Source organism: Phyllobates terribilis, unplaced genomic scaffold (genome assembly GCF_046119375.1).
Source record: "Phyllobates terribilis strain yellow unplaced genomic scaffold, ASM4611937v1 Scaffold_3__8_contigs__length_932513732, whole genome shotgun sequence".
Taxonomy (NCBI): domain Eukaryota; kingdom Metazoa; phylum Chordata; class Amphibia; order Anura; family Dendrobatidae; genus Phyllobates; species Phyllobates terribilis.
Window position 1 is genome coordinate 696,624,345 of NW_027362763.1, and position 21,551 is coordinate 696,645,895.

Genomic DNA, 21,551 nt, shown 5'->3' on the forward strand with positions numbered 1-21,551 from the left:
CACCCTCAAATAAGGGCCACCTGATTCACACCTGTTTCTTCACAGAATGATTGACCTCGCTAATTGAACTCCACACTGCTATTATTTTGAACACATCTCCTTTCAATTAATTATTCAAATACACAGACTCAAAAACATGCAGATCATGATTGCGGAGTCTGTTGGTTTTCTTAGAATCTACTGCACCAACTGGTAAATTGTTTGACATGTGGTAATATAAGTTATTCCAAAAACAGTGATTAATCTGGTTAGTCATATTGGACTGCTATTATTTTGAACACTACTGTACTTCAGCACAAGACATTGTGGGCAAACAAACTTCCAGTTGTGTGAACAGTTTGGAAAAGGCCCTTTTTTGTTCTCCATGACTGTGCCCAGTGCACAACATCCATAAAGACATGGTTAGGGGATTTTGGTGGAAGAACATGACTGTCTGCAAAAAGCCCTGACCTCAACCCAATCCAGCACCTTTGGAATGATCTAGAATGGACATTGTGAGCCCAACATCAGTGGCTGACCTCACAAATGCTCTACTGGTTGAAGGGACAAAAATTCCCATAGACACTTTCAAAATCTTCCCAGAAGACTGGAAACAGTGTCGGACTGTGTTGACAAATTAACAACCTACCCCTACGCTGTCTTTAGGTTGACCAGTGTTGGTTAGGACTGTGTTGACAAAGGCCCAGCAATAACATTGACTCTTGGGGCCCACTGTTCATGCAAAAATGACGTGACCCTAGTATGCAAATTTACTTTAGCCTCTATGTAATATTAATTTGGCTAGCTTGTTTACTAAATAATTCGATATTTTTCTGCAAATAGTGAATCAAATGCAATAGCACTGCTTATCAGCACTACTTCACAAGGGCCTACCGGAGGATTCTCCTGTTCACCCGAGGGCCAGTCCAAGCCACTATGCAAAGGGACCGTCATATTAATGTCTATGGGTGTAGAATGGGAGGTGGGATGAGGAGGGGGCACATACTTTTGTCCATATAGTTATTTCATATGCAGACTTATGCATAAAAAGAAATCTAAATCTGAAATGATAATATAAATAATAACAAATATCAGGCAATAATACAACTGAAATAATTTATTTACCACTACAGCACCACGAAAACAAAAACATACAATGTGTTAAAATACATAATAATCAGTTAAAAATACAGCTGAACTGGTTGTATATTTATTTACTCCTACACGGTCTATACAGGTGTATTGCTGATGAAAACGATCCAACACTGAACTTTATAGTTTTCTTTTTAGCAATTTTTTTTTTATTTTTTTTTTAAAACAATACATTATAAAAGAAAAAAAATAAACCTAATTCAAATGGAAACACAGAAATTCAGAAGTGGTAAGTAAAAAAAAAAAAATTAAATTACTAAACAATGCACTTTTGAAGAAATCCATTTCACTCACATTTAATTGCATCCACCGCAGGGTAATGGTTTTGACATGCAAAATAAAGAAGCCTTTGCTATCCAAAATACCACCAGTAACCATTACTCATTTGCTTTTCTCTTTAATCATCTCAACCCTTCAAAATTGCATTACTGAAAACTTGGCGTATTTCCTGGAAAAGCGGAAGTCAAACAAAAGTCCTAAGAATGGTGAAGTCAATGATATATATATATTTTTTTTAAAGTTCATGTTAAAAAATAATTAAATACACCTTTTATAGGTTGTTGCTGTTTATATGGTGCTTCTCGGCCCCTTATAAAATATTTTACACAGAAATGACTGAAATACGGTATATTCACTGCACCTTCCTAGCAAAAAAAATTGTAAAAAAAAAAATGACAATAAATCACTTACACTTGTTCCTGCTCATATTTATAACTATTTACATAGTTGAGAAGAAAAAAAAAAAAAAGATTTTTTTTTTCAAAGCATTTCTGTAGGTTGTAGAGCGTATAATCGTGAGCTGATGCATTGACAGGTATTTTGGCGATATTGAGAATTATTGGGCATTGCCTGTATTAAAAAAAACAAAAACAATAATCATATAACTTGCATAAAATAAAAAGAAATTGGAGGAAAAAATGTAACTTTGGTTTGATCACTTTGGAAAAAGAGAAAAGATTAAAATGAACAATGATACTTTCTTTTACATTTTGGAATAATTTGAGGTAATAAAAAAATAGAATGGTTTTATGTTCGGAAATTTCTAATTTCAAATTTGTATTTTAAAAAGCTTTCATTTACTCAATCCATAAATAAAATTTCAATTAATTTAATTTTTTAGTAAGTTTTAATTTATTGACTCCGTGATTTATTTCTTTGTTGGGAATTCGGTGTAAGAAAATGAAGACCCTCCACGATATTACCTATGAGACCACATGTACATGAGAGAACCATGTTCTCAATGCTGTACGGAGGCTCCACTTTGTGGAGCCATAATAATTCTGTATGCTGTCTTATTGTGTCTTTGATATGTTTCTAGTGTAGAATAACTCCGTAAAACAGCACCCAATAAAAAAACATCACCATACTATAACAATTCCCAAAATACTAAATCTATTGATTTGCCCTTCTGACCATACAAGGTGCTGGTTATTACTAGAGATGAGCAAACCTAAACTTTAAACTTCAGGGTTCGTACCGGACACTTGGTAACTGGTGCTGAACTCCGAACATGAACTTTTCCCGGAAGTCCGTATTAATGTTCGGAGTTCCGAGGGAAGTTCGGGAGAAGAGAGAGAGAATTTTCCATCTCCGAAGTTCGGGTCCTCAAACATTTCAATGGGGTTCGGGTTCCTGTTCAAGTTCGGATAAAGTTCTAGTACGCAAACCAAACTTTGGACATAAAGTTTGGTCGGGTACCAGAACCCAAACTTCCACAGGACTGTTCATCCCTATTTATTATCCAATATGAAGACTGATTGACAAATGGTCATGGCATCTTGTCTATACCCGACTTAAGATCAAATTTGGTTGAACCTCATGCTAAAATATGAAATGGGCTCCATAGAGCACCATATTTTCTTATTGAATCTTTGTGACTGCATCAGAAGCATTCACAGATGTTATCAGGGTTGGACTGGCCCACCAGAGAACCGGAGAATCCTCCGGTGGGCCCTGGCTTCTCCTTCTGGAGAGTTCATAGTGCAAACCTTGCAGCTGTTATGGGGCTCTTGAGTGGGGGAGAAAGGTGGGCCCTCAGAATCAAATCCTCTGGTGGGCCCAATGTTCTTCAGTCTGACATTGGATGCAATGGGGACCAGTAGGTGTCTACGTGTCCCGAATTTTCAGCTACATACAACTTGGTAGTTGCCCTGTGCATACGGCTTAACATCTAGTCAACTATCCAAACTAGTTTACAGAGTGTGAATTGATATAAGATATTTCATTGAAAGTTATCTGAAAAGTGGGATGTAGATTTTTCATTGCCATCATATTAACCAGGATGGCCGGCCAACCTATTTTAGTTGGTTAGTTTAAGTAGAGATACTTCACGAAGCTCTACTAAAAGTTAACCAAAAAAAAAGTTACTGTAAATAAACCAAACTGCAGAAATACTAAAATTTGAGAGATTTATTCATGGTTTTCCTAGATCTAGAGAAAAATCTCAGAAGGACTTGTTCTTACTTGACTTGATCAATGTGACTTCTTGAGTAAAGACTACCTAATTATTGGGATGGCCAAGTAGAATTTTTTCTTGGTTTGGCTGAAGGGTTCACTTATTAGCCTTCATATTTATATTTGTTTTTCACTAAATTTACAAACAGAACCCCATTTACTTAGGATTTTAAAAAGCCAATACCTAGGACTATCAAGAATTTTGAGCCTGGAGGTCCCAGTCATATCTGCTCCTAAGATTCCATAACTCCCAATTTTCTTTAAAGAGGACCTTTCACCAGTTTGAACTTCTTAAACTGGCTACATTATGGAATAGTGGCTGCAGAGCTGACTTTCAATACTTTTTAAAAAAAATTGTCATCTCCGTTATGAAGATATTAGCTTGTAAAGTTTAGATGATAATTTTCACTATAACTAAGGGGGCATTAGCAGAGATTCTTTTCTGTGGGCATTTACTTTTTCCTCTGCATGACTTCGACCAACCAGAATCAGGCAACATAATGCAGGAGAAAAAACATCCCCAGAGAAGGTCAGAACCGGCTATCTCTGTGTGATATAGTAAGACATGTAATGACACACAGTTCTGCTCTCCTCCCCAGGACACACAGATTTCACTGCTGGCATCCAACATGATTACAAGAGGTCAAGGGGAGGAGAACAGAGCTCTATGTCAATACAAACACCAAACTATCCCAGATGCCCTGAGAGCTGGCCTAGATACAGAGTGATATATGTGTCATGCTGCAGCTCTCATCTCATGGCACTGACAGTATTGAGGGGGAGGGAATGAGATCAGAGCTGACAGTGCTGTGAGATGAGAGCTGTAGCGAGTCACGTACACCGCTATGGATCTTTGCCAGCTATCAGGGCATTATTCCCTGAAGAATGAAATAGATGAAGAGAGGTGTTTGCAATGACACACAGCTCTACTCTCCTCTCCTTCCCCACTTGTAATGACAGTAGATGTCAGCATGAGATCCATGTGACCGGTAGAGGAGAACAGAGATGTGTCATTACATGTCTTACCATATCACACAGAAAAAGCTGGGTCTCACAATCTCTGGGGGCGTTTCCTTTTTCTTTTCATGCATGATGCTGCCTGCTTATGATTGGTCAACGTCATACAGGGGAAAAAGTAAATGCCTCCAGCTAAGATTTTCTGCTAACACAACCCCTGGTTATATTAGAAATCAGCACGTAAATTTTACAAGCTAATATCTTTGCAACACAGATGAGAAATCAAAAAAAATAAAAGCGGCATTTTATTCAGTTCTGCAGCCACTATTCCATGATGTGGCCAGTTTAACATGCTCAAACTGGTGGAAGGTCCTCTTTAAAAAATTGTGTTCCTAAAAAGGGATCTAATGGAAAAAAGTCTGTTCTACCGGAAATATTTTTTGGGGGGTGTTTATTCGACCTAAGCCTATTAAGTCAATTTGGGGTCGAAATTAAATTTTTTACATACTCCAGAAAATTAGTTCTTATATTCAAATCTTGGAAATACAGTGTAATTCCCAATAGATCTCAAATCCATTACTGTAAAACCATTAAAACTTTTTGTTCCATTTGGAAACATGCAAAAGCTAAAAAGAAAAAAAAACAGGTAGCTTATGGCATAATTCTGAGCAAGATGTAGTAACATAAAATATGTATTTTTAGTGCAAGTCAATGTACAGGACTCCGCTCATACTGGCCAGCTACACGGAAAATCATCAATTTTCGAGCAATCAAAAAGAGCCCTAACTGTAAATGAAAAATTTGCTATAGCCGACGTTTTGTACAGAGTATAAAAATATGGTATGATTGTACATTTTACACGTAAAGAACATAATTATTGATTTATTAATGTTTACAACAGAGATCTACAGAATAGTTTCCAAATAATGTTGGCTTCACAGCGCCCCCCAAATACCCCACTGTAATACTATCGGTACAATTACATATACCCAAAAACAAACACATATAGCATAGCTATACAGCATCATAGTAAGGTCTGTTCATTAGACCAGCAATATTAAATAATTCACTGGTTTAATACATGAAATTTACATTAATTCATTCATATAAATGCCTCAGACAAGGATTTCGGAGAATCAACGACTAATTTTAAGTGAATTTAAAATATTTTTTTCGGGGGGGGATACAGGATAAAGAATAGATTTGGAGCTCATTTTTGAATGGAAAATAGATGAGCAGAAGGGCATTTTTGAGATCTGTAACGGAAGTCTAAAACAGGGGATAAAGAAAGAAAGTATACCTTCAAAATTTTGATTTGCTATTGGCCATGGTTCTCAGAAGTAAGTGTGCCCCGGTACAATATATTCATGGTGGTCCAAAAATGTTTTTTTTTTTCCGGGAGATTCTTCAGCTAATGATCAGAGAAGGAAACTGTACTTTACCGTTGTGCTTTAATTAGCTCATCATATTTGATTTAGGAGAGTGCTGCAATGATGGTGCAAGAATATATGAAGACCAGAACAGGAATCCAGTAACTTTCCTTTGCAAAGACTTTCAGGACTAAGAAGATATATATTTTTTAAATATGGTTAATATAACTGTCTCAATAATACAACGCGTTTCGAGCCCTACTGTCTCGAACACTGAAAAATGGAACTTGTGTTTCCTAAAATGCATAGTTTTAGCAAAACAATTATATTCTTAACACATGTAAGGGGTCTCCAGACTCACAATATTATGACCTATCAGATTGATGTGGGTCCATTATACGAAAAAAACCCAACTAATCGTCTGTTTTCTGGTCCTGAGACAGCCGGATGTCTTCAGTGTACATCACTATGTAGTGGCCCTTCTTGGGTACTGTAGCTCAGCACCTATTCACTTGAGATCGGCCACTTCATAGTGTACCGATATGAGCTGTTCTTGGATTCATGCCACTGGTGGAGCTGCAAACAGTTAATTGGGTGTTTTGGGGGTCGAACCCCCATCAACCTGATATTGATGACTTAGTCTTAGGATGGAAGTCCTTTAGGCACATGGAATATTGATGCATGTGCCTAAAGGTCTTCTTTACTACTTATCGACTTTCCTGGTGGCACCTCCTTGAGTGTTGTTGATCCATTACCTTGATTTACTTATTCTTAGGATGGGTCATCATCAATATTGTATGCCTGGAAACCCCCTTTAAATAAATATTCCTGCAGACCAAAAAGTCTATCCTTTCTTCTGTTTTCCAGTCCTAAATTCCATATACTCTTGATCTTCTGGCCCAAAAGTAAGGTTGGCTCCCGATGTTGAGTGGGATACAATACCAACAACCTTCTCCATTTATATGTTCATTATCAGTGTTGGGTCTAATATAGCATCACACTACAAGAAGCCTCCATGGTCTACATACCCTATGAGTTGGCACATGTTTAACAGATGTACTAACCACATGAAGAACTTAGATGGTCAAGGTTGATCATTGACAATGCTTCTAAAAAGATGAGGGCTCCTTATCTACTGACCATGGCCCATGAAAAAAATGTTGGACTATTGAAGATGGCTATTATTTCAGTAGAACCAAATATAGAAAATATATAATCTATTGGAAATTGGTGTGTGGGGGGTAATAAGAAAAATTATGAGAAGACAGTGGTAATGCCCGAAGCAATCAGTCAGAGTCTACGATTTCCAGGTAAGGATGAAAGTTATTGTCCAAAATGTTGTCTTGGGGAACTCGCCAGTTTCTGCATTTTTTTGTTTTTATTTTTGACCCTATTTTCTATAGGTATCCATCTTGTACCTTATGGATGAAAAAATGATGGTAGGCTCAAGATTCATTATCAACCCCCAAAAACAATAAAGAAGTGGGGAAACTAAAATTAAAAAACAAAGAAAAATCCAAGCACTACCGGGACAGATACAACTTCGCTAAATGGTATATTTCCATTATTTTCTTGTTTCACATAATATCACTAACACATTATTCCAGTGTTTCTTTTTTTATATTAATTCTTTTATGTTCTTTTTTTTTTTTTAAAGATACTCAGAAAAAAATTGAGACATTTGATCCTGTGAATACGTGAGGAAACTCTACATGAGGCAAATCTTCTACGTTTATACACATCTACTTTTTTGTTCCTTTTTTTTATTATTATTATTTTATAGTGTTGTCAACTACAAATATAAAAACATTAACAAAAATGAAAAGTGGGCCATTCAGAAAAGCTGGTTACAGCAGAGACATAGGAGTAAAAAAAACAAAAAACCCTGAAAACCTCATGATGTCTTCAACAGAGTACCAGAGAGAGAAAAAAAAATTGATGTGTCAACAAAATTAATTTCAAGAGACCTGGGTTGATCCTGGCAGGCATTGAGACTAAAAGAAAAAATTGGCCCAAATCTCTTGCTGACACAGGAACATCATAGTATGGGAGAGGGGGTAATATTCCGCTCCAAGTTATATTAACAACTCTGAATAAAGCCTTCAATGACGTATTGTTTCTGCCAGTTATTAAAAATAAACTTTCCAAAAAGTTCACACTAGTACCGTTTTTTTTCTTTTTTTTTTTTTTTTTTTTAGAATATAACACTGATCGAACGAGGCCTATTTTTTTGCTTTTTTTTTCTTTAAAAAAAGTGTTTTTTTTCTGTTTAAAATCCCACTACTACAAATGCTGTTATTACACGTCTAGCCACATTTACATGACTTTACAATCATATTTGAAAGCTGTTCAATTTTCGGTGTCTTTCCGATATAGTACAAGATGGTCAGAGATTCTAAATCTTGAGATACGCAACACGGTGAGGCTGACGCTTCTGGGTTGATGGTGTTATACAGACCGAGCACCTATAAAAAAAAAAAATAACAGAAAATTAGCACATTTATTGAGAAATTATATTAACATAGACATAATTGGAAGCTGTGGCCCCATTGTAAAAGCTGAACCTTCCCAACAATCAAACTTCTCTACAGTATTGGTTTCGAAATGGGGTACAGGGCTTTTTAGGCTATTCATGCTTCACGATATCGGGATGACGACATCTTCTTCATCCCTGTAGATTAACTCCTGATAAATCACATATCTACATCAGAAACTGGTTTCTGACGAGTAATTCAGACTAATGGGGTTGCCCAATGGAGAAGACATTCTTTACCTAATTAGGTGGCCAATAAATGGGAAGATGTCTCACCAAGCCCAATGGTCACTAAGACATCTCTATATCTTTGGGTCTTCAGTGGTCAGGATATAACTGTTTCCAAAATGCTACAAAATCAAATTCTTTTCTCTGACCTTCTGACCCTCGAAAGTGCTGGTTACTACCCAATGTAAAGCCCAATTGTCAAACAATCATTTACTGAGGTCAATGTATCCATATTTCCAACTTTAAGATGGCCATACATTTTCGATCCAAGTGGATTGAAACGCGTGTTGCCATTTGGTGAAGTGGGCTCCTTGGAGCACCATTTTTGCCATTTGGTGAACAAAATCTACTTCTTTGTTCTGACCTTCTGACCCTCGAAAGTGCTTGTTACTACCCAATGTAAAGCCCAATTGTCAAACAATCATTTACTGAGGTCAATATATCCATATTTCCAACTTTAAGATGGCCATACATTTTCGATCCAAGTGGATTGAAATGCGTGTTGCCATTTGGTGAAGTGGGCTCCCTGGAACACCATATTTTGTTCCAGAAGAAATGCTTCTTTAGGAGAATACCTTAATAATAAGGAGAGTAATAGAACATTCTATGGTTTTATTTTCACAAATTCTTAATGAATTCATGATAAAAAAAATTGTGGTTACATCTAAAAATAAAAGTACAGTAAGGGATCATAGATTTCTGCAAGTAACACATTACAGATATATATACAAATATATACAGTACAGACCAAAAGTTTGGACACACCTTCTCATTTAAAGATTTTTCTGTATTTTCATGACTATGAAAATTGTACATTCACACTGAAGGCATCAAAACTGTGAATTAACACATGTAGAATTATATACTTAACAAAAAAGTGTGAAACAACGGAAAATATGTCTTATATTCTAGGTTCTTCAAAGTAGCCACCTACTTGCTTTGATGACTGCTTTGCACACTCTTGGCATTCTCTTGATGAGCTTAAAGAGGCAGTCACCGGAAATGGTTTTCACTTCACAGGTGTGCCCTGTCAGGTTTAATAAGTGGGATTTCTTGCCTTATAAATGGGGTTGGGACCATCAGTTGTGTTGTGCAGAAGTCAGGTGGATACACAGCTGATAGTCCTACTGAATAGACTGTTAGAATTTGTATTATGGCAAGAAAAAAGCAGCTAGGTAAAGAAAAATGAGTGGCCATCATTACTTTAAGAAATGAAGGTCAGTCAGTCCGAAAAATTGGGCAAACTTTGAAAGTGTCCCCAAGTGCAGTTGCAAAAACCATCAAGCGCTACAAAGAAACTGGCTCACATGAGGACCGCCCCAGGAAAGGAAGACCAAGAGTCACCTCTGCTTCTGAGGATAAGTTTATCCGAGTCACCAGCCTCAGAAATCGCAGGTTAACAGCAGCTCAGATTAGAGACCAGGTCAATGCCACACAGAGTTCTAGCAGCAGACACATCTCTACAACAACTGTTAAGAGGAGACTTTGTGCAGCAGGCCTTCATGGTAAAATAGCTGCTAGGAAACCACTGCTAAGGACAGGCAACAAGCAGAAGAGACTTGTTTGGGCTAAAGAACACAAGGAATGGACATTAGACCAGTGGAAATCTGTGCTTTGGTCTGATGAGTCCAAATTTGAGATCTTTGGTTCCAACCACTGTCTTTGTGCGACGCAGAAAAGGTGAACGGATGGACTCTACATGCCTGGTTCACACCGTGAAGCATGGAGGAGGAGGTGTGATGGTGTGGGGGTGCTTTGCTGGTGACACTGTTGGGGATTTATTCAAAATTGAAGGCATACTGAACCAGCATGGCTACCACAGCATCTTGCAGCAGCATGCTATTCCATCCGGTTTGCGTTTAGTTGAACCAACATTTATTTTTCAACAGGACAATGACCCCAAACACACCTCCAGGCTGTGTAAGGGCTATTTGACCAAGAAGGAGAGTGATGGGGTGCTACGCCAGATGACCTGGCCTCCACAGTCACCAGACCTGAACCCAATCGAGATGGTTTGGGGTGAGCTGGACCGCAGAGTGAAGACAAAAGGGCTAACAAGTGCTAAGCATCTCTGGGAACTCCTTCAAGATTGTTGGAAGACCATTTCCGGTGACTACCTCTTGAAGCTCATCAAGAGAATGCCAAGAGTGTGTAAAGCAGTCATCAAAGCAAAAGGTGGCTACTTTGAAGAACCTAGAATATAAGACATATTTTCAGCTGTTTCACACTTTTTTGTTAAGTATATAATTCCACATGTGTTAATTCATAGTTTTGATGCCTTCAGTGTGAATGTACAATTTTCATAGTCATGAAAATACAGAAAAATTTTTAAATGAGAAGGTGTGTCCAAACTTTTGGTCTGTACTATATATATACTGTATATCTATATACACACACACGCGCGCGTATATAAGGCCTTAGGAGAACATCTGTGTGAAAAGAAGACCTTCATGGATATCCACATTGGCCCATTTGACACAACATTAAATAAACAAAAACTGATAAAATAAAAAAGAGAAAACTTCTAATAACTACAAAGCTATAATATATAGTAAATAACACCGGCTATTTACACGGCACTATAGGAAGTGTGTAGGTTACCCAGTGGCAGCATTTACGGATTTATAAGGATGCCATTAATAGGTTAGTCAAACACAAAGTGACCTTTTCCTACAGGTTCAATTGACTATTTATAACTAAACACAGAAGAGCTCTTCAGCCCGGCCACAAAGCCTACGTTGTGTTACATTCCTACTGGCGTCTTGTGTACCGTAAATGCCCAAAAGATATTTGTGACAGCTGAACTTCCCGAGAATATTTCTCCTGTAAATCAAGGAGTGAGGCTGAAGTCCTCAATGTTTCACTTTATACGTCCTTCATTTGGTATAGAAGTCCAACATCCAGGACGGCACAGATAGCTACAAACTTCAAGTTCTCAAAACTTGGCTGCAACGGTGTACCAAGAGAAGTACTTGGGATTATAGCGAACATCCAATAAATAACCTCTTATAATGCTTTATATTAACACCACCCCATTACAAGAAATTTGCTACTAGTCCCGTTTTATATCATTATGCACTTAATTCAACAAACTACATTTTACTACTCTTCAGGTAAAGCAAGGAAGACATGATTTGTGTCTTCCTTGCCTTGTCCTGTTTACACATCACATGTAACAGTGAGTTAGAAGAATACAAGAACTTAGAGTTAAAGAGGAGTTTTTCTTCTCAGTGTATTCCTGCTGCTCCTCAGATTATTCCACTTTTTGTTTTATTAAAATCCGTAATACAGTTCCAGAGATATGAGCCTTTTTATTTAGTAATAATTTTTATGGTCTTTATCAAGGGGTGTGGCTCACAGGATTCTCAGGGGCGTGTCTTTAGGCTCCTCTGCATTATTACCCTATGAGACATGCCCCTTTAGTAGAGACCATGAAAATGGGCTCTAAATAAAAAGGTCTATATCTCTGGGACTGTATGGCAGATTTTAAAAATACAAAAAAACATAATATTCAGGGGAACAGCGAGAATAAAATAAAATCAAAAGCTGGACACTTTTGTCTTGGTAACAGTTCCTCTTTAACTCCCAATTATCTGCAATGTCAGAATTGAGAATCTTAGAACAGTCCCTAGTTCCAAATAAGATCTTCTATTGGACCTTTTGGGCCCATTTCAGCATCTACGCCCACCAGAGGATTCACTGGTGGTGGATGGAAAGCTACGTACAGATATATCCAATCTTAAATTTCTAAAAATTTTGCTAAGGACTCTAATTTTGCATGATACAAACCCTTGAAAGGTTGCAATCCACTGGATGGTGTTACACACATGTCCCCGGTCTGGGCTCTGCTGCCTACACCCCGGTCCACTAAACTTTCTTGAGCGCCAAGTTGGGCTTTGCAAGTAGTCCAGTGTGCTCCCATGTGTTGAACTTCCTATGCCTATATAAGGTCTACCAAGACACACATCTGTGTCTTGGTATTAAGATTTTTTTGTTTGTCCGTGCACGGCTCCCTGTCTGCTGTCTCCAGAACATCTCCTGGCTGCCTGCAGCTTCCAGTACCTCTGCAACTTTTTCCCGGTCTTCTAGGACCAATTCCACCACTCTGAAGTCTCCAGGACGTCTCCTGTCTGCCTGCGGCTTCGAGTCCTTCAGTTACCTGTCTGCCTGTAGCTTTCAGTACCTCTGCTACCTGTCTGTGGTTGCCATCATGTCTCCAGTCTGCCTCCAGCTTCCAGTACCTCTGCTACTTTTTCCCGGTCTTCCAGGACCTCTGCCACCTGTCTGTGGTCTCCAGGGCGTCTCCTTTCTGCTTGTGGCTTCCAGTACTTCTGCTACCTGTGTGTTTCCTGCCTGCAGCACCAACACCCGTGTGCCCACCCGGACCTTGGGCTTCGAGGATCCACCTCACCTAGTGAGCCCTAGACAGTTGGCAACATATAGGATAAACATTTCCCGAAAGAGTATCGCAGAATACATTTTCCCCCAAAACTAGTTTTCTCACGACACTCATCTTGAGAGCTGTCAAGCCATATGTGTATGGCAAATGCCTCTTTTCAGGACAGTACAAAGATACCCCAGTGGACTATATGGACTTACTCGAGTGTGCTGGGTGTCAGCACTCCATAAATACGGACAAGCTCCAGCACAGAAGTTTGCATTATAGCCTTTGGGTTCGTGTATCCATTTCCATCCAAGGTCCCTCTTGAAGTCGATGTACAAAGAACGTAGACAACAATTGTCCTGGACATTTCTATGGAGGAAAAAAATCTTCTCAGTGATGCTACAATCAATGCAGAAATATATATTTTACATTATAAAAAGACAATTAATGGCGGCTCATGAAAATTCTTTGGAGACTCAGCCTACTTGTCATATACATTTTTGCTACTCCCTGTACATGGTGACAACTTTACTGTGACCTAATGCACTAAAAAGGTCTAAAAGCTCCACTCAGTTGACCCATTATGATAGATCTAAGTCAAAGTAGAAGCTGTTTAAAAAAGTAAGCAAAACAATTAAAGGGGTTGTCCACTTTAGAATGAAAAATAATGTATTTTTTAAATGAAAAATAGCAAAAATGTTCTGATACTTCCCAGGAAGTGGATCTGTTAGATCCTCAAGAGACAGGGATCATCTTTGCAGCCATTATCACCTCTGGGTAAATGGAGGTCAAAATGAAGAACTCCTTCTCTATTAACTAAAAATTCTCCAAACTAGATATTTTTATATTGATTTTCAAAACAGAGCAACATTTTAATTGGATATTTAATATTTTATTAAGGGAACCTGTCTATAACACCAGCCCTCCGCAAGTAGAAGAAGTGCTGGATAGGGCAGTGTAAAGCCTTAAAAAAAATCTAGATTTATATCACAATATTATGATATGGATGTAAAAAAAAAAAAAATTAGAAGAATTATTTCATAAACCACGATATTAATAATAATAAAAAAAATCTTGCAATTTTCACACTGGCCACTGGATCTAATATTACATTCCCTACATCATGTTGTTCAGATAGACATTAGCAGGGATAGACTGACCCTGTGCGTATAGTGTCCAAATGTCTGCTCTATTCTGGGCGAAGGTCATTGTACAGGAGGAGGAGGAGGTGAGCTGTGACATCACCTATTGTGAATGGTGGATCCTGTGTTATCTACTGTATATAGAGGTGTTATCAGTCATTGTACAGGAGGCAGAGGTGAGTTGTGACATCACCTATTGTGAATGGTGGATCCTGTGATAGCTACTGTATTTATAGGTCATATCAGTCATTGTACAGGAGGCAGAGGACAGGGCCAGCACCAGCACCCGCACAAGTACTGGGGCACTGGACCATCAGAAGGGCCCACTCACCATCGGGGCCCGGGCCGCTCCCCCAGCACCTGTACAGGACCGCCGGCGCTGCTTGATTACCGGCACTCCACCAGACATGGCCATGCGCTGTGCGGCTGTGTCTGGTAGTAATGACACGGCAGGGCCGACACTGCACCTTTAATTGTGCTTGTGTCACCCCTGCCGTGTCACTATTGCCAAACACAGCCACACAGCGCACAGTGTGTGGCCATGTCTGGTGGAGTGCCGGTAACCAAATAGCGCCGGCGGTCCTGTACAGGTGCTGGGGGAACGGCCCGGGCCCCGAAGGCTAGTGGGCCCCCATGATGGTCCAGGGCCATGACTGTGACGGCAAACATGCCGGTGGCCCTGGACAGCCACATACCTGAGGAGCTGGACCAGACACAGGCTGGGGGCAGGTGAGTGAGGCTTGTTCCCAGCTTCCCCAATCCCCATATTAAATACATTTCTAATGTGTGTGTACGTATGCGTGTGCATGTATGTGTATGTGTGTGTGTGTGTGTGTGTGTGTGTGTGTATGTGCATATATGATGTGAATAACTGTGTATGTCAGTGTGTATGACTGTGAATATATTGTGTTTTTAATAATTTGTGTTCAAATATGTACATATATATGTATATATACAGTATGTGCGTGTCTGCGTATTCTATGTGTCCATATCTGTGTACCATGTGCATGTGTGTGCACGTATTATGTGTGCGTGCATGTCTGCGTACCGTGTGTGTGTGAGCTTGCCTGCATACTTTGTACATGTGTGCATGCATGTCTGCGTACCGTGTGTCTACGCGTATGTCTGCGTACTGTGTACATGTGTGTGTGCATGTCTGCATATTGTGTGTGCGTGCATGTCTGTATTGTGTGTGCCTGAATGTTTGCGTATTGTGTGTGTACGTGCATGTCTGCATACTGTTTGCGTGTCCATGTCTGCGTACCATGTGCATGTCTGCGTACCGTATGTGTGTGCATGTCTGTGTACCGTGTGTGTGTGCGCATGTCTGCGTATTGTGTGCATGTTTGTGTACTGTGTGCGCGTGCATGTCTGCATACTTTGAGCATGTCTGCGTATTGTGTGTGCGTACATGTCTGCGTACTGTGTGTGCATGTCTGCGTACTGTGTGCGCGCGCATGCCTGCGTACTGTGTGAGCGTGCATGTCTGCGTACTGTGTGCATGTGCGCGTCTGCGTATTGTGTGTGTGCATGTCCGCATATTGTGTGTGTGTGCATGTCTGCATATTGTGTGTGTGCATGTCTGCGTACTGTGTGCGTGTGCATGTCTGAGTACTGTGTACGTGTGCATGTCTGCGTACTGTGTGCGTGTGCATGTCTGCGAACTCTGTGTGTGCATGCATGTCTGCGTACTGTGTGTGTGCATGCATGGCTGCGTACTGTGTGTGTGCATGCATGTCTGCGTACTGTGTGTGTGCATGCATGTCTGCGTACTGTGTGTGTGCGTGCGCATGTCTGTGTACTGTGTATGTCTGCGTACTGTGTGCATGCATGTCTGCGAACTCTGTGTGTGCATGCATGTCTGCGTACTGTGTGTGTGCATGCATGTCTGCGTACTGTGTGTGTGCGTGCGCATGTCTGTGTACTGTGTATGTCTGCGTACTTTGTGCATGTCTGCGTATTGTGTGTGTGTGCACATGTCTGCGTATTGTGTGTGCGTGCATGTCTGTGTACTGTGTGAGCGTGCATGTCTGCGTACTGTGTGTACATGTCTGTGTACTGTGTGCGTGCATGTCTGCGTATTGTGTGCGTGCATGTCTGCGTACTGTGTACGTGTGCATGTCTGGGTACTGTGTGTGTGCGTATGTCTGCGTACTGTGTGTGTACATGTCTGCGTACTGTGTGTGCATGTCTGCGTATTGTGTGTGTGCATGTCTGCGTACTTTGTGCATGTCTGCGTACTGTGTGCATGTCTGCGTACTGTGTGTGTGCGTGCATGTCTGCGTATGTGAAGGATGAGGTGGCAGGCTGGGCCCTGTGTTGTATACCTACATTTCTCTGCCGTATCTCTGCATCATGAATTGTGGTATGTGTTAAAGGGGCCACAGAGACTCTTTAGCCCGGAGCCCACGAAAACCTGGAGCCGGCCCTGGCGGAGGAGGTGAGCTGTGACATCACCTATTGTGAATGGTGAATTTTGTGATATCTACGGTGTATAAGGGTGCTATCAGTCACTGTAATCATGTCTGTGATGATAATGAGACTGCTTTAAAAAATCATCTGTACAGAAGTGTGGGTCTAACATTATGCTTAGTGGCCAGTGTGAAAAGTGAAGATTTTTTAGATGACATTGAAGATGTAAAATAAAAAACATATCTATATAGATTAAAAATAAATGTAAACACAAAAACGTATTCAAACAGTAGGCCATTTTCTGATGACACCTTCCCTTTAAAGAGTCTTTACATCTTGTTTTTTTTGTAATTGATGGTAATGTTACCCTTCATTCACAGACCTGAAGCAATACGCAGCATCTAACGCCCGCTTCCTCCGCCGACTTGATTGCTGGGATTCCTGTCTGTATGACGGTAGCAGCATCAGCAGTAGATGGGGGGAATGGCTGCTATGTTTTTTGAAACCAGGCTTCAGATTTTTGGGGTCCACCATGGGATATAAGAAGTCATCAATACCTAAAATATAGAAACTATAATCATAATTCATGTCTGCAAGTATAATCCCGCTGAATGGGAGTGTCCATCACAGACACAATTCTGCCGTATAACAGACTCAGAACTTTCTACAAAAGTTACATTTGCTATATCTCTATTCTCTCTCCACAATCTCCGGGAATTTATCTCCTGTTATTAAATTAGTACCATCGCATTCTTCAGTCAGGGGAAACCTGGTGTACCGAGCAGAACATGGGTAGAAGAGGAAAACTCGTGGCACATGGCTGCTATGACTGGACTCAAACTCACGACCCCACATCTATTTAGGTTAAACTTTAAATATTTTGGCTACCAATACAATTCTAGATAAAACTATCTGGGCTCAGTATTTTAGATACATTCTGTAGTAGGGTTTAGAATTAGGGTGTCTGTTTTTTTGGAGCCTGAATTCAGGGGCTATGGAGGGTCTGTGTTTGCATAGCAGGTTTCGTCTGGAGTACGTCTTAGTTTAGAGGGTCTGGTCCGCGGTCTGAATTTGTTTAGGCAGTCTGGTCTGTGATCTTGTCTAATCTGATCTTGGTTCTGTATTTGTTTCAGGATTTGGTCTAGGGGCTGTATCTGTTTAGTCAGTCTACCATGGGGTCTGTATTTGTTTAGGGGTCTGGTCAGGGTTTGTATTTAGGACTTTGGTCTGCGGTATACGTTTAAGTGGTCTTATATGAAGGCTGTATTTGTTTAGGTAATCTAGTCTGGGGTCTGTATTTTTTTAAGAATCTGGTCTAGGGTCTGTATTTGTTATGAAGGTCTTGTGTAGGGTTAATATCAGTTTATGCAGCCTGGGTCCTGTATCTTTTTAGTGGTATGGTCTGTATTTGTTTAGTTGGTCTACTCTGGGGTCTGTATTTAAGTATCTGGTCTGGGGTCTGTATTTGTTTAGGCGGTCTAGTATGGGGCTGTATCAGTTTAGGGAATTGGTTTGGGGTTTGTATTTGTTTAAGGGCTTGGTCTGGGGTCTGAATTTGTTCAGGAATCTGGTTTAGGGTCTGTGTTTGCTTTGTAGGTCTTGTCTGGGGTTAAGATCAGTTTAAGTGGTCTGGGTTCTGTATCTTTTTAGTGGTATGGTCTGTATTTGTTTTAGTTGGTCTACTCTGGGGTCTGTATTTATTTAAGTATCTGGTCTGGGGTCTGTATTTGTTTAGGCGGTCTAGTATGGGGCTGTATTTCTTTAGGGAATTGGTTTGGGGTCAGTATTTGTTTAAGGGCTTGGCCTGGGGTCTGAATTTGTTTAGGAATCTGATTTAGGGTCTGTGTTTTCTTTGTAGGTCTTGCCTGGGGTTAAGTGGTCTGGGTTCTGTATCTATTTAAGGGGTCTTATCCGGTGTCTGTATTTGTATAGGGGGTCTGGTCTGAGGTCTGTATTATTGCTGTACATTTACTATATGTAATTCAAATGTCTTATGCTGAGGACATGTTCTGTATCATTGGTGGAACATACAGGCAAATATTTTGTATGGGGCACCATTTTATGGATCCCTTTATAAAATCTTCCTGCTTTCCCTTCTCAAAGAATTGGTAAATATTGCATAAATATAGTTGATTTATAGATTGGAAGTTCAGGGCATTTTTATGAAGGGTAGAGGGGCATTAGGCCACAGACAGATCGCGTTACGGGAAAGAGAGGACCTCACTGCACTTTCTAAACATTGGCTGGGCCGCAATATGCTGGGTGATCGCACTGTGACAGTATAAAGCAGCGTACAAATATCGACTTGAAATACATAATTACCCAAAAGCTTAACAGTACCTGCAAATCTGGTCTCCAATTCCTCACTTTTGTTCGGGATGATATAGTTATTGGAGGGTACAAAGGTGCAACAAGGGCAATGTAAACTTATTTTAAATCCAAGATTTCGATCTGAAAAAAAAAAACAAATTCGCAATTTATGAAAATTAATTTAGATGAAAAAAAAAAAAAGAATCATTACAAAATAAAATTAACCTAATTTTATAATTATTTTCCTTTGATGTTATCATTTTCACTTGACCTTTCTCCAACTTGTGACCCACCTCTCTTAGCCAAAATGCTCTGGCAGAATTAAACCATCCATGTATGTCCATGGTTTAGCGAGCTATGGGGGAAGGAAGTTGCAATATTTACATTCGTAATGGTCCTCCTACTCCATGGGTCACCAGCCACCGAAAAGCCTAGCAGCGCTGTCACCGTGGACTTTGATAAAACCTTGCGCATGTGCCATTTGAGCCAAGCGCTTGCGCTATACTGTCCATGGTGTAGGCATCAATTTCATACCAAAATACGTGCCCGTAGGCCTTTGGACCCCCTTAAGTACAAGGATACTACTTCTTCATTCCTTAGAGCTATGCCCCTTTTGATAGATGCAAGGACTCCGACAACATTGAGAGGTTTTTTTTGGGGAGGGTTTCACAACATTGATTGATAATTAATTGATTTAGTGTTGATTGGGGTCAAATTGTTAAAAATCATCACATGGGGTGGAAATAAGTCATTGCTAGTTTGGAGGTGGGCCTGGGCAGAGCATCTACTCTGGGGCCTTCATGGTGCACTTCTAGGAATGAAGGCCAGTCTCAGAGGTGACCGAATAAAAGTTTTCAGCTTTAGTTTGATAGAAATGTTTGAAGAGATCTCAGAAAGTCCCATTTTTGGCGTTTTTACAAATGTGGCATATAGTAAATATTTCTAGACGGTATTGTGGCTGTTCCTGAAAAGATTGGGAGTAGGGTTTAAAATGTCTGAGAATTCACATGTTGGGTATTATACTCAAACAAATATTTCTAAGCATATCTGGAAAAATTGCCGTTCCTCATGGGAGTGTCGAATGAACAGAACCACAAAGGGAAGTAGCTGATGGAAAAGGGGCAATTCTATATCTTTTTGGGTGCATTCTTGGCTTAAATAATGTTTGAAGGAACATATTTGAAAAGCATTAGTTCAGAGGTTTAATAGAGATGAGAGAATCTCCCAAAATAAATTTAGGGAAGATTCACTTGAATCACAGATTCTATTCGGTCAGAAACAAAAGTGCCCTAAATGCTGTTGCCTGGAAGGGAGGAGGGTGTTAAAAATAATAAATGATTATACTCACCTTTCCAGGACTCATCCCTTAGGTGCCAATCACCACAGCTCCCCCCGTCTAATCCTCCTCTCAATTTGGATCTTCGGCCTTTTCAACTTTGGTCTTCCACTATTCTCGTCTTCGTGTCGCACCCCACATAACCTAAAACCTAGTCAACGCCAGAAGGTCCCAGACAGAAGACCAAAGACGAGATAAGTGGAAGATCGAAGTCAAGAAGATGGGAAGCAAGGATAGAATCCGGCGAGGAGCTGGGGCAGTAGGACAGGTGAGGGATCGAGATCTAGAACATATTTATTATTTTTGAAACCCTTTTTGAGCTCTAAAGAATTCAATGCTGAAAATTTTGGATTCCGGTGAATCATCTGGCGGACAGAGACAGAAGAGGCCCCTGTGTAAGAACAATATAGCTCACCATAAAGCACAATTTCAATTGCTTTGGACCCCTGTGAGGCTGCACAGGTTGCAAAAATTATATGTCCGCACAAGGGTGAATCTACATTTTTCGGTAAGTTCTTAGCAAATTTGGTTCATTAAGAATCAGTTCGCTCATCTCTACTTCTTAACCTGAAATCCATGGCAGAAAGATTCCAGAAGGTTGGTGCGCATGAGGGTAAAAATTTTAAGGCCAATAATTCGGAGAATGAGTCCATGTGCTTCCCCCAACCATCAAAGATGCTCACAGCTCAAAAAAATCCCCAATACAATCTTCTGTACTAAAGGAGCAAAGATCCGTCCTTACCTCGGTGACGGAGCCACTCTTTTATAGCTTCTGTCACATCGAAGGACAACCACTCCCCTTCCGCTCTTGTTTTCACCACTTTACTGTCTATGTAGCGCTGCATCGGTGACGTTAAGTCTTTGGATTTAAGAATCTGTGTGAACAGGTATCCAAAAAAGTAAGATAAAGTCAAAAGTGGAAGCCGTAGCACCATTAAATACACAATACTGTTAGCATAAAAATAAATCAATTTGTTCCTTTTTTTTTCACAGCTTTCATTTTTTGCAGTCCATGGGTAGAAAACGCAGAAAATTAGAAAGAGAGTCTGCATATTTAATCAAAAACAACATTGCTTTCACCTCTTCGTATATTTTTTGAAATAAGGAAAGTGACCTTTTTTTTGGGTAGAACCATTTTTTGATGACCTACCACCCCTTTACTTGGGAGTTTATACAGACATTTCTTCACCATCAAAGAGGACCTGACACCAGGTCAAAAGTGACCAGTATTTCCTCATATTTTATTCCCGCTGCTCCCCCGAGTTTTCCGCTCATAGGATCCTCTGGGGCGTGT

At 40.0% G+C, this 21,551-nt stretch overlaps 1 protein-coding gene across 1 annotated transcript in view; it reads right to left on the minus strand.

Moving 5' to 3' along the window:
• Window positions 1-1,865: 1,865 nt before the first annotated feature.
• Window positions 1,866-21,551, minus strand: part of TGFB2 (transforming growth factor beta 2) — a 125,810-nt gene continuing 106,124 nt past the window's right edge. Inside the window, exons 3-7 of the mRNA XM_073671925.1 lie at window positions 21,000-21,132; window positions 18,952-19,062; window positions 16,994-17,168; window positions 13,273-13,426; window positions 1,866-8,377 (exon numbers count right to left, since the gene is read on the minus strand). Coding sequence (XP_073528026.1) covers window positions 8,219-8,377; window positions 13,273-13,426; window positions 16,994-17,168; window positions 18,952-19,062; window positions 21,000-21,132 — 732 coding nt within the window. The 3' untranslated portion in view covers window positions 1,866-8,218. The remainder of the gene's footprint in view (window positions 8,378-13,272; window positions 13,427-16,993; window positions 17,169-18,951; window positions 19,063-20,999; window positions 21,133-21,551) is intronic.